The sequence below is a fragment of the Acinonyx jubatus genome, chromosome A1 (assembly GCF_027475565.1).
Source record: "Acinonyx jubatus isolate Ajub_Pintada_27869175 chromosome A1, VMU_Ajub_asm_v1.0, whole genome shotgun sequence".
Lineage (NCBI taxonomy): Eukaryota > Metazoa > Chordata > Mammalia > Carnivora > Felidae > Acinonyx > Acinonyx jubatus.
The window spans coordinates 228,911,678-228,928,447 of NC_069380.1; the positions used below are offsets into that span (position 1 = coordinate 228,911,678).

General features: G+C 44.4%; 1 protein-coding gene across 5 annotated transcripts in view; it reads left to right on the forward strand.

Annotated features, from left to right (window-relative positions):
• Window positions 1-16,770, forward strand: part of SEMA5A (semaphorin 5A) — a 472,280-nt gene that overhangs the window by 161,244 nt on the left and 294,266 nt on the right. For all 5 annotated transcript variants that reach the window (XM_053202211.1, XM_053202205.1, XM_053202198.1 and 2 more), the window contains one exon: window positions 5,243-5,438. In XM_053202211.1, coding sequence (XP_053058186.1) covers window positions 5,318-5,438 — 121 coding nt within the window. In that variant the 5' untranslated portion in view covers window positions 5,243-5,317. The remainder of the gene's footprint in view (window positions 1-5,242; window positions 5,439-16,770) is intronic.

The following is a 16,770-nucleotide window of genomic DNA, read 5'->3' on the forward strand; positions in this document are numbered from 1 at the left end:
GGTGATTTATGTAAGTGTATTTTTAAAATAAACTTTCAGGTGATGACAGCTTGCTTAATTTCTAAAGAGGAGAGGGATTATGATCCACATCAACCAGAAGTTCTCAACCGGGGGCGATTTGGCAACGGAGACAATTTCGGACGGTGCACGTGGAGTCGGGGGGAGCTCCTGACATCGAGTGGGTAGAGGCCAGGGATGCTGCTAAGTGCACAGAGCAGCCACCAGAACAAATAACTATCTGCCTGTAACTGTCAGTCGTGCTGAGATGCAACACTAAAATCCCTGATATAAATATGCGGCCCCCCCCCCCCAAGAGGCAACAGCGTTATTATATTCAGAAGTTGTTAAAATTGCAGAATCCAGGATGGAGGGACCTGCTGTTGAGATCTAAGCCTGTTTGGAGTAAAAGACTATTCAAGGAATTAGCCTCGCAGGGTGACCTGCTCAGAGAAGCCCCGTCTTAGTGCAGACTGTGAATGCCCATTCCCTGGCGTCTTACCGGGACGGCTGTATCTTTATTTTGAGAAAAAAGGTAACATGTTACAGTCTGAAAATTACAAACTTCTAAAAATCACCTCGTTCTCATTAAATGTGCTTTCCTTAGGTTACCGTGGCAAACATATAATTTCATCTCATTACCGTGGGGCTGCGCGTCCCCTTTTAGCTGCTCTCGCGCTTGAAAGGACGTGTCCCTCTTCCCTAATTGTCACTTTCCAAATCCCCAGGAAGACACGTGCCAGGCACTGTGTTATTTCTCTCTGCCTTTCCTTCAGGAGGTAACCGTGTTAGCCTGGAGATGCGAGGGATGACTGCCTTCGACGTAGGCCGGTTCCGGTTGGCCGTGGGTCTGCTGGACGTGTTTCACAGTTAACAGAAAGGGATTGTGTGTTGGCTTGGGCCTGACACACTGACAAACTATGCGCCAGGGAAGCATTTGCTCTTAGCTCCTAGCTGGCCTGAGCTTGGTCTCGGAGGTCGAGGCAGGGTGGTGCCCTAATCCCTCTCTGTGATGGAGTGTTGCTGAGGGACAACAGGGGTCACAGCTACCACTTCCTGTGCCTGTTTGGCACCAGGCATGGGTGTGAGAGCTTGGCATCATACCTGCCCCAGAGCTAGCACCTCATGCAAGTTCATTGTCCTTCCCATGGTATTTTTATCATTGCCAGTTTTTTTTAAGTTTATGTATTTTGCGGGGGGGGGGGGGGGGGGAGGGGCAGAGAGAGAGGGAGAAAGAGAGAATCACAAGCAGGCCCCACACTGTCAGCACAGAGCCTGACTCGGGGCTCAAACTCACGAACTGAGATCATGACCTGAGTCGCGATCAAGAGTTGGTTGCTTCACCGACTGAGCCGCTCGAGCACCTCGGCTACCAATTTGCTTTGACACGGAGCAGTGATAATGGACCTGTAGCCTTCCCTGAGTGGGCTGGTGCCAGTGCTTTGGATCTCCTTGTTCTGAAGAGAACAAAATTAGGTCTAAAACACACCTCTGATGGGTGTTCTTCTTTGTTAACATACTTCATTTGGTGAAATTTCCTTCCTAGTCTCAGGTCCAAAGGGTAAGAAACAATGGACTGGTCCATGTGTTTACGTCTAGACTGAAGTTCTCCCGCAGCCTCCGACTGTGTGGACCATGCCCCTTTGCCAAGAATGCAATTAATCGTACTTTTGCTTTTATAACCCAGGAAAAAAAATAACACCTGTGACTCATTGTCCATTACCATGTGCTGTGCCTGGGCAGGGATGATGGACCCATTGGACAGGTGTGCCCTTGGCTCCTCGTTTACTTCTCCACTTCTTCCTGAGCCTTCACGTTCAGGGTTTCTCCCTCCTGAAGAAGGCATACTCTTGCCTCATCATGATTTGGAATCCCAGCTCTTGTTTTCTCTGCCCAGCTTGACTATTTTTGTCAGTGGGAGCATTGAATGAATGGGACTCAAGATAAGAGACTGTGAATTTCATGTGCCATCAACTTTATGTTTTCTCTATCTTGGTATCACACCATATATTCATGTGCACGCTTTTAGGACCAGGGTCCTTTTTTTCCATTCAAAACCAGTTTCTTTACTAGGATTCTAATAGTTTGCTGCCTTAGTATTTTCTGGATCTTCTTCTATCCTAAGAGCTCCACTCCCTCTTAAACCTACCATTTCTTCTCTACTACCACTTACCGGAAAAGAAGCCATATTTGGCTGTCTTCTTGACCTTGGACTTCTCTTAACTTTGATCTTTCAGTGCTTAGTGATTTCATTGATTCTTTTTTTTTTTTTTTTTTGGTACCTGGCCTTCGAGGTGGCCATGTATGTTCTGTCCCATTTTTGCTGCATCCATTCCTAAAGCTGATGAATGGTCTTTATGACTCAGCCATCAAAAAGAATGAAATCTTGCCATTTGCAATGATGTGGATAGAGCTACAGTATACTCTGTGAAGTGAAATAAGTCAGTCAAAGAAAGACAAATATCACATGCCTTCACTCATATGTGGAACGTAAGGAACAAAACAGATGAACATAAGGGAAGGGTGGGTAATAGAGGAAACAAACTATAAGAAACTCTTAATGATAGAGAACAAACTGAGAATCAATGGAGGGAGATGGGTGGGGGATGGGCTAAATGGGTGATGGGTACTAAGGAGGGCACGTATTGTGATGAGCACTGGGTGTTCTTTGTAAGTGATGAATTCCTAATTCTACTCCTGGGACTATTATTTCACTGTATGTTAACTACCTAGAATTTAAATAAAAACTTGAAGAAAAAATAAAGCTAATGGTCTTTGCTCTGCCTCCTCAGGTTACAGTTGACCAAGCCCCTTTTAAAATGTGTAATTTCTATACGCCAGTCTAACTGGACTTCCATGTGGCCCTGTGCCCTCAGTACTCCATCTTTATTTTCCTTCTTGTATCTTTGTGGGGTCACTTGTTAAATTACCGATTCTCAGCAGACAGTTCTCTGTAGCCTTTTCTTTTCCTTCCATGCTTTCCCCTGGTGAATCTTAGCCATACCCATAATGTCAGTCAGAGAAAGCATTCCATACATTGTATGCTATCTCTGAATCCCTGTTTTGCTTTCTGAGCACCCGACCTGGATTTTCAGCCATCTTCTCCATTGCCTGAAATATTCTCTCAGCATCCTATACCCAACACATACAAAACTAAATGATCGTATTCTCATCTGAACAAAGTTAGTTCTCTAGTGATTATTATTGAAATGAGGGGCATTGCCACTCTGAGGGGTGCCTGTATTCTCTATCTTGAGTCTATTTGTGTCTCTTTGCTTTCTTTTCCCTCAAGTGTAGCAGATTAGAACATCCGCCATTTTGTTATATTCTGTACTTTGGGCATTAGAAATTTGGGTAGGGCTCAGTTGGGTGATTCTTTTGCTCTTGTGATACTGAAGTTACTCACTTTCAGCTGTACTCACATATCAGGTGGGGATGGCTGGGAAGCTGGCCTCAGTGGGAAATGTTACTAGTAGTCCCTATAAGTGGTCTCTGTAATCTGGCTGTCTCCCGGTAAATGGGCTTCTGATCTGTTTTCTTAGTACCCCAGAGAAGGTGTTCTAAGAGAGAGGAAGTGGAAATTGCCATTCTCTTCGGGTCTGGGCTTGGAAATGAACGTGCCATCACTTCAGTTAAATTTGTGAACAAAACAGTCACGGAGCCGATCCAGATTCAAGAGAACGGGCATAAACCTAGCTTTCATGGGAGGAAGGTTGGAGGGGCCATGGCCATGTTTAATTTGCCATACTTCCCTTACCCATCACACTGAGTGTTTGCTCACCACGCAAAGTCACAGCTTCATTTATTTCTCTTCCGAGTAGTTGCCATAGTTTCAAATGAACTTCTCTACCTCCATGGTCTTCTTTATCCAATTTCCTGCATACACTATTGTAAGAACAATGTTTTAAGTATTTCTTGTGCTGTTATCTCGTGGTAGCTTGTTGAGTAAAAATAGAGACCTCAGACCTTGGTATAGTGTGCCTTCCAAATCTTAACTCAACCTCCTTCTGTCTAAACTGCTTCCCACTAGTCTCCTTTAGATCTCCCAGGGTCTGGCTCAATTACAGGAAACCATTCCCCAAACTGTTATTACCTCCTCTTTCCTCTTGCCCCTCGAGGGCACCCCTGCACCCCTGTTCCCTTGGCATGGAATGCACTTCCAGAAACCTGCATGTGTTGAAATCCTCCATATCCTTTAGTATTAAGCTCAAACACAAACTCTTCACGGGACCCACCCTTGGGTCCTCTAAATGGCAGTGGCATTCCCTCCAAGGTCCCATGGCACCCCTGCTCCTTTCGACGGTTTTCTAACAGCTTAGCTTACAGTTATTTTTGCAAGCCTATCTTGTTTTAAAGCTTATTAATCTTTAAAATTATGCCTATTCTTTAAAGTCTCATAGCTGCCAGCGTAGCCATTGCATTTCACCCAGTAGGTGCTCACTGTGGATTTTTTTATTTGATTCACACTTGATTTCCAGCCAGAAACTCTGCAGGCAGGCCGTGTATAAATTTCAAAGGATAAATTCACCAAGTATGGGCAGTTTGTAAGAGTTGGGTGGCAAAATATTAGTCGGGTTGTTGGTAAAAGACAGTGGTCGTGGCCTTATGAAACAAGGGCTTTGGATGTCAAAAAGGAAAAGGTAGAGTTCCTTAGGGTTTCCCCGCATAGATCCCTGCTAGCGCGAGGGGATGAGGAAGGGCAAAACCTTCAGCGATCACAAACATTAAGCTGCATTTAAAAAAAAAATTTTTTTTAATGCTTATTTATTTTTGAGAGAGACAGAGACAGGATGCCAGGGGGTTAAGGGCAGAGGAGAGGGAGACACAGAATCTGAAGCAGGCTCCAGGCTCCAGGCTCCGAGCTGTCAGCACAGAGCTCGAACTCATGAGCTGTAAAGGGCAGTTTGTCCAAGCACTCGAAGGCTCTCCCCCTTTTTTAAAAATTCTTTTTAATTTTATTTATTTTGAGAGAGAGCCAGCAAGCGTGGGGAAGGATCAGAGAGAGAGGGAGAGAGAGAGAATCCCAAGCAGGCTCCAAACACTGTCAGTGTGGAGCCCGACGTGGGGCTTGATCCCATGAACCGTGAGATGATTACCTGAACTGAAATCAAGAGTCCGCCACTTAACAGACTGAGCCACACAGTCTCTCCTTTTTTAAAAGTAGTGATGAGGCTTTCCTACAAGATCCCCGCACCAGAAAACGCAAACTCACGTTCATCGGATTGTTCTCTTTTTTGTGTTTTAGGCACTTCCCCCACATGACAGGAGGACGAACTTCTGGTTAGGAGACAACTACCTGGAGCCCACGCCTCTGCCCACCATGAAGGGGACCTGTGTCATTGCATGGCTGTTCTCAAGCCTGGGGTGGTGGAGACTCGCCCAGCCAGAAACGGATGCATCTCAGTGCCGGCGAGCGGAACACCCGGTCATTTCCTATAAAGGTGAGGGACAGGCATGCTCGGACTGCAAGGGCACCCCTTAAATGCACATCCCGTGTTCAGTGATCGGGAATAGCAGCGGGTCTTGCTCTGTCGCTCCGTGACTCTTGTTCCAGACATTGTTTAAAATACGAACGAAAATACAAAATCTCCCACTGCAGGAATTTCCTGTCCCGAAACTGATCACTACTGTCTTTTTCAGGAAGAATTCAGCATTGGAGTTATCACGGCCATGGTTGAGGCCACCTTTTCTTAACAGTGCTGTGAGCCTCCTAGGCATTTAAACCGGGGGATAAAAATGTGATCTGAAGCAAAGAATTCTTCGCTTCAGCATTTCCCTACAAAACCTTAGTTTTAACACAAAACTTACACCGTGGTCTCTATCTGGCATTGCGTGGCAGACAGAATTGATTTCATGTCTCAAGTATCTCCATGGGTCTGTAGGATTAATTAATTAGTGTGTAAATTCAGTCATTTGTTCTTTTATTTATCAAAATTTATTTAAGGCTCTCTATACTCTGGGCACTCTAAACAGTCAGGATGAAAAAGTAGGTTAGTGTTTGTCCCTGTCCTCAAGGAACTTCCAATTGTATTATGAAGCCAACTATAATTAATGAGACATTGTATTTTGATAATTCATGCAATAAATAGTTTTATGTTTGTTATGTTTTAAACTTTGTATCATGAAAAATGTCAAATATATGCAAAAATAGAAAGAATAGTCTAAGGAATACTAACCCAACATTTATTTTTATTTATTAAAAAAATGTTTTTAATGTTTATTCATTTTTGAGGGACAGAGAGAGAGAGAGGGACAGAGTATGAGTGGGGAGGGACAGAGAGAGAGGGAGACACAGAATTCGAAGTACGCTTCAGTCTCCGAGCTGTCAGCACACAGCCCACCATGGGGCTCAAACTCACGGACCGCAAGATCATGACCTAAGCTGAAGTCATATGCTTCTCTGACTGAGCTACCCAGGTGCCCCATAACCCAACATTTATTAATTCCGGGCCCACCATTTTTCTCCCAATCCCCACACATGTTCTACCTCACACCCGCCAAATTATTTTGAAGCAAATCCAAGAAATCGTATAATTGTATCTATAATATTTTAGTTCTTAACTGTCAAACAAAGGGAATTCTCAGCACCATTATCACATCCAAGAAAAAAAAATGCAAAAAAACCTCAATTCATAAAGTCATCTGATATCCAGTGAGTATCGTGAGATCCAGATCCCTGATGGTCTCATGAATGCTGGTGCATTTTTTTGTTAACAGTTGGATTGACTTGGGGTTTAAATGGAGTCGATCCATAGCGATTGGTTGGTATGGCTCTTAAGACTCTTCTAATTTTGCACTGTTTTGCTGTGGTGGTTTTGCTTCCCGTGCAAATTAATTACAAAAGAAATCGGAGCTCTTTATCCTGCAGAGTTTCCCACAGTCTGGATTTGGCCAAGTGCATCCCATTGGTGTTGAAATGTTCTTCTGTCCCGAATATTTGTGTAAATTCAGAGTAGGATCCAGAGGCGGCTTAGATTCAGGGTCGACTCTTTCTGTCTCTCCCGTTTCACGGATGCTGCGGTGTCCTTCTCTTGGGAGGCAGGTAATGTGAAATTAGTAGTCACTGATGATCACGGCCTAAATCTACCAATTCGTTCATGGGTGTGAAGCTGGGATTTCCTAATTTTATGATTCTTTCTTCATTTAACAGCAAGAATACTTCTGTATAAAGTAACTTTCCCTTATCAACTACTTGAATATCCTGAGGACACACTCATATAGGAAAGGCAGAATTAATGTTTTTTTTCCTTTCCTTTCCTAGTTTTTTTTTTTTGTTTTTGTTTTTGTTTTTAAAGCCTAGTTAGTTGGTTCCCTCATTTTATCTAAAGGGAACAAATATGTTTACTTTTTTTTTTTCTTATTTTGGTTATTAGAATCATTGTTAATACATGGATTTTAACATTTGAAATATTTCAGGCAATTGTAGTTTTTATGCTTATGGGTGGTGAAATCATCTCATTTGAAGCCCATGGAAACCTCTTAAAGTTGGCTCCTGAGCTCCTCTGACACAACCCAAGGTCGCTTTTGAAAGCAACCCAAGGTTGCTGACTCTGGGACAAGGAGATGTTGCTTCCCCCCCTCTGCCATTTCCTTCTGTAGACCTGTGCACTGGCCATTTTGGGCTCCTTTAAGCATGGCTGTCCCTAGCGTTAGGTCTTTCCTATGTACAGAGCTAAGGAAAACTTTTTGAGAATGCACCGTAATTTCCTCTGGATACCTCCAGCCCATCTGCAGGACTAGAGGGCTTTTTTTGAACCCCTTCTACCTTATGTCTGTGTCTTTCGCTCCCATGCACGGAATCCCGAGTCTCTGCAGCCCACGTGATCATTCCCTTGCCTCTTCCTGAAACACACACTGCATGCTTTCAGAGCAACTTTCAAGCAGCGCTAGTCGTGTCTGACTACTGAAAACGCTGTGAGATCATCCGCCTCTCTTCTTGTAGTTCTCGGGCTACAGGTTTCATTGGGAAATTAAAGCAATGTGGCTACTGGGAGATCACTTGAAATAATTTCCTCTTGAGTGGTTGTGTTCCCAACTGAACACCCAGTTGATGTCCTGTGTTTAATTTCTCTTTTGAGTTTTGGAAATTTTAAGAATTTACATTATTAGGTAGTATTTCAAAGTTTCATTAATGAGGCAGTGAATATTTAGAGAAACTGGCCTCACTTGTGTTTTCTCCGCCCTGTTCCCTCTCTCTGCATTTAGCTCACCTTTTACTTTATGGTCCATGCTTCTGTTCTCTGCCTAGCATTTTTTGACATAGCAGTATATCCTGGGGTCCCTTCCTTAGTCGTGCACTTTATGTCTTTTATTTTCACAGGCACATACCTGTCCACTGTGTGATGAACCATAGTGTATTCAACAACTCCCTATTGAGAGATGTGTAGGTTATTTTCTGTCCTTTGTGGTCGTGGATGGTGTTACAATGAGTAACGCCTCCTGCTAACATCTCTTAATCCCGTGCAAGGGTATCATCGGAAGAGATTCCTAGCATTGACATTGCTAGGTTAAAGGGTGAATGCACCTGTGTTTTTGCTAGATGTTGCCCAACTCCCTTTCATGAATATCATGCCATATTGTGTTCTCATTGCCCTGGATACGAGGATCTATTTCCCACCAGCCTTTCCAGTGGAGCGCACTGTCAGGCTTTGGGATTAGGACTAATCCCATAGTTCGTAAGTGACATCTCGACCTAATTTTAATTTGTGTGCAAAATTTTTTAACTTGGAGCAAATATTCAATAAACATTTAACAGGTGCCTGTTACGAGGCATTGTCTGTGCTATATATTGAGGATATAGAGCAAAAAATACAGTTCCCTTCAAGGGTTGAGAATATCTCTAAGAGTATAAAGCAAAAGGAACATTGCATTATAATCTGTTAAGGGTCTTAATGGGTATCTTTGGTGGGTGCTGTGGGAGCCCACGAGAGGGGCATCTGAACCAGATAGCCCGGGCTTTGGGAGAGTGCTTAAAGATTTCCGGGTTGAGTCAACAGCAGAGCTGAGTCCCAAATGATTGTTAGAAGGTGTTTATGAATCTGATGAATGGAGAGGTGTCTCAGGAAGAGGAAAACAGCAGGTGCAGAAGCCCTCAAATGAGGAAGGGAAACCTAGCGGGTCCTGGCCAGCGTTCTGTACAGGAAGCCATGAAATCTTAGTTGAGGTTATGCAAAGGAGGTGGAGGGAGATGAGGCTAGTAGTTGGAGGGTTTCCATGTTGTCGGGCATCTGAAGGCCCCTTAAGAAATTCCCCTTATCTGGATCGGCTCCCTGTTCAGGATGGCAAAACGCGGCAGGGAGAGCCCATCCTGAGGCTGCGGCCGTGATCAGAGGGAGCGGTCATGAGGACGTAAGCTCAGGGAGTGGTAGCAGAAATGTAGAGAATTAGGTGAATTCCAGGGGCGCCTGGGGGGCTCACTTGGTTAAGCGTCCGACTTTGGCTCAGGTCACGATCTCGTGGTTCATGAGTTCGAGCCCTGTGTCGGGCTTTGTGCTGACAGCTCAGAGCCTGGAGCCTGCTTCACATTCTGTGTCTCCCTCTCTCTCTGCCTCTACCCCACTTGAGCTTTGTCTCTCTGTGCCTCTCAAGAATAAATAAGACGTTAAAAAAAAGAAGAATTAGGTGAATTCTAGAAATGTGAACAATGTGTTGATGATTTAATGGATGTGGGACAGGAAGGAGAAGGAGGTACTGAGTATGATTTACAAGTTCTTGGCTGTTGATTCCATATGTAACGAAGAACAGGAATTTAAAATGATGATTTTATTTTTATTTGTTTGTTTATTTATTTATTTATTTACTTATTTACTTATTTAGGGTTTATGTATTTGGAGAGAGAGAGAGAGAGAGGTGGGGGGGGCAGAGAGAGAGAGAGAGGGAGTGGATCCCAAGCATGCTCCACGCTATCAGCACAGAGCCTGAAGCAGGGCTCAAACCCACGAACCATGAGATCATGACCTGAGCCAGAGTCCGACACTTAACCGACTGAGCCACCCCGGTGCCCCTAAAATGATGATTTTAGATTGAGAAAACTGAGTTCCTACTGCCATCAAATGGGTTGTCTAGTTGAGAGCAGGGCATTAATGGATCCAAGAAAGGAGAGCTTTTCAAGAGGGAGGAGGCCATCCGAGTATCTGATGATGAAGAGTTCAAGGCAGATGTGGGCCAGAGGGAAGAGTGACGAAGTCCTCCTTGTTTGCCCAGAACCTTCCTGGGTGTAGCACTGAAAGTATGATCTATGTCTCGGCTTCCCAGGGCTCCTGTAACAAAATACCACAAGCCGGGTCGCTTCAAACAACAGAAATACCTTCTCTTACAGTTCTGGAGGCTAGAAGTAAAAAATCCTAAGGTGTCAGTAGACCATGCTTTCTCTGAGGGCTCTAGGCAAGAATCCTTCTTTGCCTCTTCTCAACTTCTGGGAGTTGTCCACGATCCTTGGTGTTCCTAGGCCTGTGGACGCATCACTCGAGTCTCTGAGTCTCTACCCCCGTGGCCTTCTCTTCATGGGGCTCTGTCATTTCGCCTACTGCTCTTTTTACCAAGACACTAGTCACATTGGATTTAGGGCTTACCCTCACCCAGCATGATCTCATCTTTATAAGTTATACCTGAAAAGACCCTATGTCCAAATAAGGTCACGTTCGCAGGTACTAAGGTTAGGACTTCCACGTATCTTTTTGGGGAGCGCAATTCAACCTGTAATAAATGGCATTTATCAGAGCGGTTTCAGGACCGTGCTGGGGGAGTAGACTAAATGGTGATGGGCAGAGAAACAAATGTGAGGTGAAGCAGTAGATATAAAAGAAGACAGTTATTGACTCAGCCGCCAGGGATGTGAGAGCAGGGGACAGCTTTTAAGAGAGCATTGCTTAATCATCCTTAAGTGCTGATGGGGAAAAGCCAGGTGAAGGAAGAGGCTGAAGAGAGAGGGGGGGAGAATTGATTAGACAGAGTCCCCAGGGCTGTGGGAGGAGATAGGATACTGGGCACAGGTGGGGGATTAGCTTACAGGAAGCCGACCCTACCTCTAGTGAGTCTGGAGGGAGGGAGTCTAGGGCACCCAGGATGCAGGAAAGTTGGGGGGTGGAGGGGAGGGGGTGTCTGAGGACCTCCATCTCGGCTGAGAAGGAGTGAGCAGGCCATGTGCCAAGAGCATGGGAGCTTCAGGAAGGAAGTGCTTCTCTGAAGAAGGGGCAAGATTGTTGACCAAAACATACACCAGAGATTCCCTGGGGGATGTTAGGAGCCCCACTAGTCCTTGAAATGGCTCATGTTACAGCCTAGCAGGTGGCCACTGCTGGGCTCCATGAACACTCTTGTGTAAGGTGCGACTCTGCTAGAGCATTTAAGAAAGCGGATGCAGCATTGATACCGCAGAAGTACATGAAGGACTGGATAATGCGGACTTTGAAAATCTTGATTTCTGTGTACACTTAAAATTTCATGATTTAATGTTCTACATCGGAGGCACTCTGCACAAGAGGCTACTCATGAAGTAGACCAGATGCTACAGTAACGTCTTAATACAACTAAGCAAGTTTTATTGAAGCCTTGATTCGATTTACCTGGGTAGGCAGAAGATGCTGGCAGGATCTCGTTTTTCCCCATCCTAGGTGAAATATTTGCCACCATGGGCTTCTCTTGTCTAGCAGAGTTCATTGCTCAACACGCTCTAACAGCTTGCTGTGTTTGCAAGGTTACTCCCTTGACTGCATGTTCTGGAATATTTATCCTTGATTGTTCAGGGGCTGCTAAAACACTCTGACCCCTCGCAGACACACCATTTACACTTATGTCCTTGTCATTTGCTTAAATGTCTGTTCCAATAAAGAGGGAAAAAATAGTGACCCTTCAAGACAGCATGTTTCTCAGCATGCTTACTGAGCCTCATAACCATCTCTGAAATGAGTTTTAAATGTTTAATGTCCACTTAAGGCAATAGTGCCATATTCTGCCTTTGTTTGTGTTTGTTTATTGATTAAAGTTTACCCAGCATGCTTGCTATTTAGAGTGTGCTCCATTTATAGGAATTGGTTTATGGGGAACGATTTCACAGTATGCACAGAGGAAGACCACCAGTGGGGCGAGTCATGCCGCACTTAGGCTTTCTTTGCCTTGGAGCCTTAATATCATGACTAATCTGGAAGCCTTTCTTCAGTGCCTTAGCTGGTAGTGTTCAGTGTTAGTGATTACTAAGATTCTTCCTGCCTGCCGAATCAGGCAAGGCATTGTTAATTCCACTCTCGGGCCCCTCAGATCTTCATCTCTGATTCCTTGGTGTTCCCGTTGAGTGTCCTCCTACTTACGGATTCACCGATTGGCTGGAGATTTGTTTTGGAACTTACGAAAGCGTTGTATGAATGCTTGATACTGGATTAGCAATGTTTGGCCCCAGGTCTTTGGAAGGGCATCTGAGGAAATTGAAATGGGGGTTCCAGCTTTGGCCAACCCCGGGACAGGACTGGGTGTGGCGTTGGCCTTTGAGTTTAAACAACTGTCTTTATCTCCACATGTAGTCTTAGGTGATTGAAGGGACCATGATTGAAAGGGTACAACATAGGATTTTGAACTTGGGTTCTGTTCTCATACCACAGAATGAATACTTTTCACCTATCCTGTGTTGTTCTTTTGAATCGTATAAACGCATGTCATTGAATTTGTGTGTGTGTTAGAAGCATTGACTTGTTGCTGGCAATAAAAAAGACATGCTTTGTAACTGTCTTCTTCTTCACGTTTAACGTACTGAGAATCCCGGCCACTTCCTACCTCTGAGAGGCTGTCTTTCTACCAGTCTGTAAGGTGGCCATGTACACATTTCCTGTTGCCCCATTAGCTGCCATCCCTACCTGTCGTCCTGCCAGTTACTTCCCTCTCCGTGGCTTCCTCACATTTCCTGAGACCTCTGCATTGCTTGGTGTGCCACATGCTCCCTTGGGGCTGGGGATGGCATAACCTGGGCAGCCTCAGTTACCCTCCAAGGCACAAGGATGGGGATGCCAGAAGGGAGCCAAGGGATCATTTATGTGCCATGGCTCCATGTATCCTATGGCCCCAAGCACATCCCATGGCTCCGTACATGTCCCCTCACTCCTCGTTGTCCCACGGCGCTCCATTTTTTCCCCGGGTTTTGACATTCTGGGGTCTAAACCCTGGACAGTCATGTGGTTGTTACGGCCCTGGCTGGATTGCACCTCTTCTCTAGGACTTAGGACCCTCATCACCACCAGAAGGGCTATAGTGGATGATTTCTGTTTCCCAGAAGATTTTAGAGATTTCAGAGTCTTTGAGTATATAAATCTTGATTGAAGCCGCCTCTAGTATTTCTCCCTGTTCATCTAGTCTCAGATCTGCCATTTGACCTTTATAAATCATCAGTGTGTGTGATTGTATGACAGTGGCCTACTTTCTCCGAGGAAGAATTAGGAGAATTCATTTTCATGAAAAATAGGTTGTGTGAAATTCATTTTAATATTTCCTTTTAATATTTTCATATGAATATCTGATTAAAGCTTAGGTACAGCTAGTCTCTGCTAACTGTTGAAATCTGCCTCGAATTCAATCCTCTTTGTAAAATGTAAAATTTACATAAACCAAGTGTGTTTCTTTTTGGTTTCCAAACGGGATATGAGTGATCCCCCTGTGAGTTTATTTGGGGAGGAAAAGCGTTGTTACGGATCCTTAAACGTTCTTTGTTCCATAAATAATTTGACTTTTGTTCTCATGCGTGTGACTGAATGGTTCATATAATGTACTGTCACAATCACACGGGCAAAATATTCCAACCTATTTGCAAGTGAAACAGCAGTGGTACAGGCGCATTGCTTGTTTTGTGCCTTAAAAGCTGCATTTGGGAATACAGTTTTTATTTGAAACTCTGTTGCCGGTGTTGCCATCTGAAAGATGGAATATTTAAAAAATACACAACTTGCCAACTCTAATGTAGGTATATCACCATCGTTCATGAGCGCACATACGTATTAGAAGAAAACGCTGCGTAAAACCACTATGCGTCACTCAGTGGGTGAATTTGTTCCAATGCCTACATCATACTTTTATGTCATTATTCAGCTTTGACTGACGAGACTGGAGATGGTCCCTGTTGTATGTATTATTTTTAAAAATAATGATTAGACTCTGGTGCAAATGATTTATTGAGTTTTCAGAATTGCTAATAACTTCCATATTATTTTCGTGTTCTAGGGCCACTAATGAAATAATCTATAAAACGGAACATTTATATTGTATCTCAAGATAAGATTTCAAGCTTTTGGATTGATTTGTCTAGGTGGGGAAATAGTTTTTTATTATTTTAAAGCTTCGGATGGAATACTCTATAAGTGGAGTAGGTCAATGTGATAGCATTAAAACTGGGAATAAGATTTTGTAAAGGCATAGTCAGGATTCTGACTGATCATAGTCAGGCAGTCATTTTATTTGGCCTCAAATGGTATGCTACTGTATTTTATTGATCTGTAAGCATATTCTAGTCTTTTTAAGCATTAAATGGACAATTCATGTGTTCTCACACTGAAGGTAGATAAAAATCTTATCATTATTTTATTTTATTAAAAATTTTTTTTTGATGTTTATTTTTGAGACAGAAAGAGACAGAGACAGAACATGAGCAGGGGAGGGGCAGAGAGAAAGGGAGACATAGAATCTGAAGCAGGCTCCGGGCTCCAAGCTGTCAGCACAGAGCCCGAGGCGGGACTTGAACTCATGAACCGTGAGATCATGACCTGAGCCGAAGTCAGACGCTCAACTGACTGAGCCACCCAGGCGCCTCTATTTTATTTTATTTTTTTTTAATGTTTATTTCTGCGAGTGGTGGAGAGGGGCAGACCCATGAGCTTGAACTCATGAACCATGAGATTGTGACCTGAGCTGAAATCAAGAGTCTGATGCTGAATGGACTGAGCCACCCAGGTGCCCCAAAATCTTATCCTTATTTTAAGTGTGAAGGAGGAGTTGAAGAGTAAATGTGGAGTGAATACAGTTTGGATTAGGTGCAAGTTTTCTTGGATTGGTTCTCCTGTCTTACTCTGACATCAAGGCCAGGTCAGCAACCATGGTCACACTGGAGAGACGAAGCATTAGGCCTATGCCAGCAGATAGCGGTGCTGAATTTTTCTGTTGCCCACATGACAAGGAAAAGACAACATCCAGGTTTCTAAATTTAGTTTGTTTACTCATTTAAGGAAAAGGAAAAGACAACATCCAGGTTTCTAAATTTAGTTTGTTTACTCATTTAAAACATCACATTAACCTTCTATTTCCTGGAGCTTTCTTCGTGTTGAATAAAGAAGGTCCATGAATAGACCCTAGCTTTAGGAAGAGTTATTCCTTCCTTTCTCCTTTCCTTTCCCATCCCCGACCTGTGATTCAGGGGTGGACTCAGCCTCGTCACATGTGTTGCACCAGGCAGGACTCAGTCTCCCTCACAATCAAGAGCGTAGCGACGTTGTGTGCGTGTCGAAATGAAGACACTCCTCTAATCTGTGCAGCAAAGTTGTGGTAAAGCTGTTTGATCATCGCCCCCTTGAAGGCACCTCTGGCTGCACGTCAGAAAGACCACAAACCCTATTAAGTAAAATCGATGAGGTGGACCCCGACGCCAGGCTGGCAGTGGGTGCTCATGGTAGCTCCCAGACTAACGATCGATGATTGTCATTCTCCTTTGTATTTTTGGTTTTTCTGCCCCTCAATTCCCTGGTGCTAGCACACAGAGCGGTTTTGCTTCTGTTTGTTTGAAGATAAAAGCGGGGGTCCAGCCCGTCAATAATTTAATCTGTATTTACTGAGTACCTCTTATGGGCTGGTTTCAGTCATGGGGGTTACCCCAAGAAACACAACAGGTAGGAATCTTGGTGGGCACTGAGTTTACATTTTCTTAGGGGAGACAGACAGGAATAAGATGATAGAACGTGGAGTGAGTTACGTAATGATAAGGGCTGAGGAAAAATAGCAGGGAGTGAGCTAAATATGGGAGGGGTCTTGCCATTTCATCAAAGGTAACCGGGTGTGCCTGACGGTCACCTGTCATCTCTCAGATACACCCTTGCCCCCTTTATATTCTGCTCTGTGTGACTGGTCAGGGAGTCAGAAACCTCTCTCGGGCTCCCATGCAAGCTGGGCTTCCATTGGGATGTGTGAATGGGAGGAGGCAGCAGAGGCTGGAGAGCAACGGGGAAGGTCACGTTCATGCCCCCAGCAGCCGAATGCAGCGGAGGGGTCAGGTGAGTCCACCCTGGTAGCAGGAAGTGCTTTTTGGCAATTTCCACTTGAGTCAGAGCTGTGGACAAGGATGCAGCAGCAGATACAGGCTTATGGGCTCCGGCCCAACTCCTTAGAGCTGCTCATCTCTGTGGGTCCCGTGTTCTTCCCTTTTGGCTTTCCCAGGGCCCGATCCTTCATCCTTGGGCTTTTTCAGGTCTCTCACTATCTTTTCTTAAAATCATTTTTAAATGTATTGTTTTAGAGAGAGAGAGTTGGGGAGAGGGCAGAGGGAGAGAGAGTGAGAATCGCAAGCAGACGCCAGGCTCAGCTCAGCTCAGAGCCTGATGCGGGGCTTGATCCTGTGATCTTGGGATCATGACTGAGCCGAAATCAAGAGTCAGATAGATACTCAACTGACTGAACCACCCAGATTCCCAGGTCTCACATTATCTTTATAATAATTCACCTGTGTTGGATTTTCTGTATTTGAGCTACCTAGAGTGGTTTCTGTTTTCCTGGAAGGATTATGATGCATATGAAAAAAGGCACCGAGTCTAG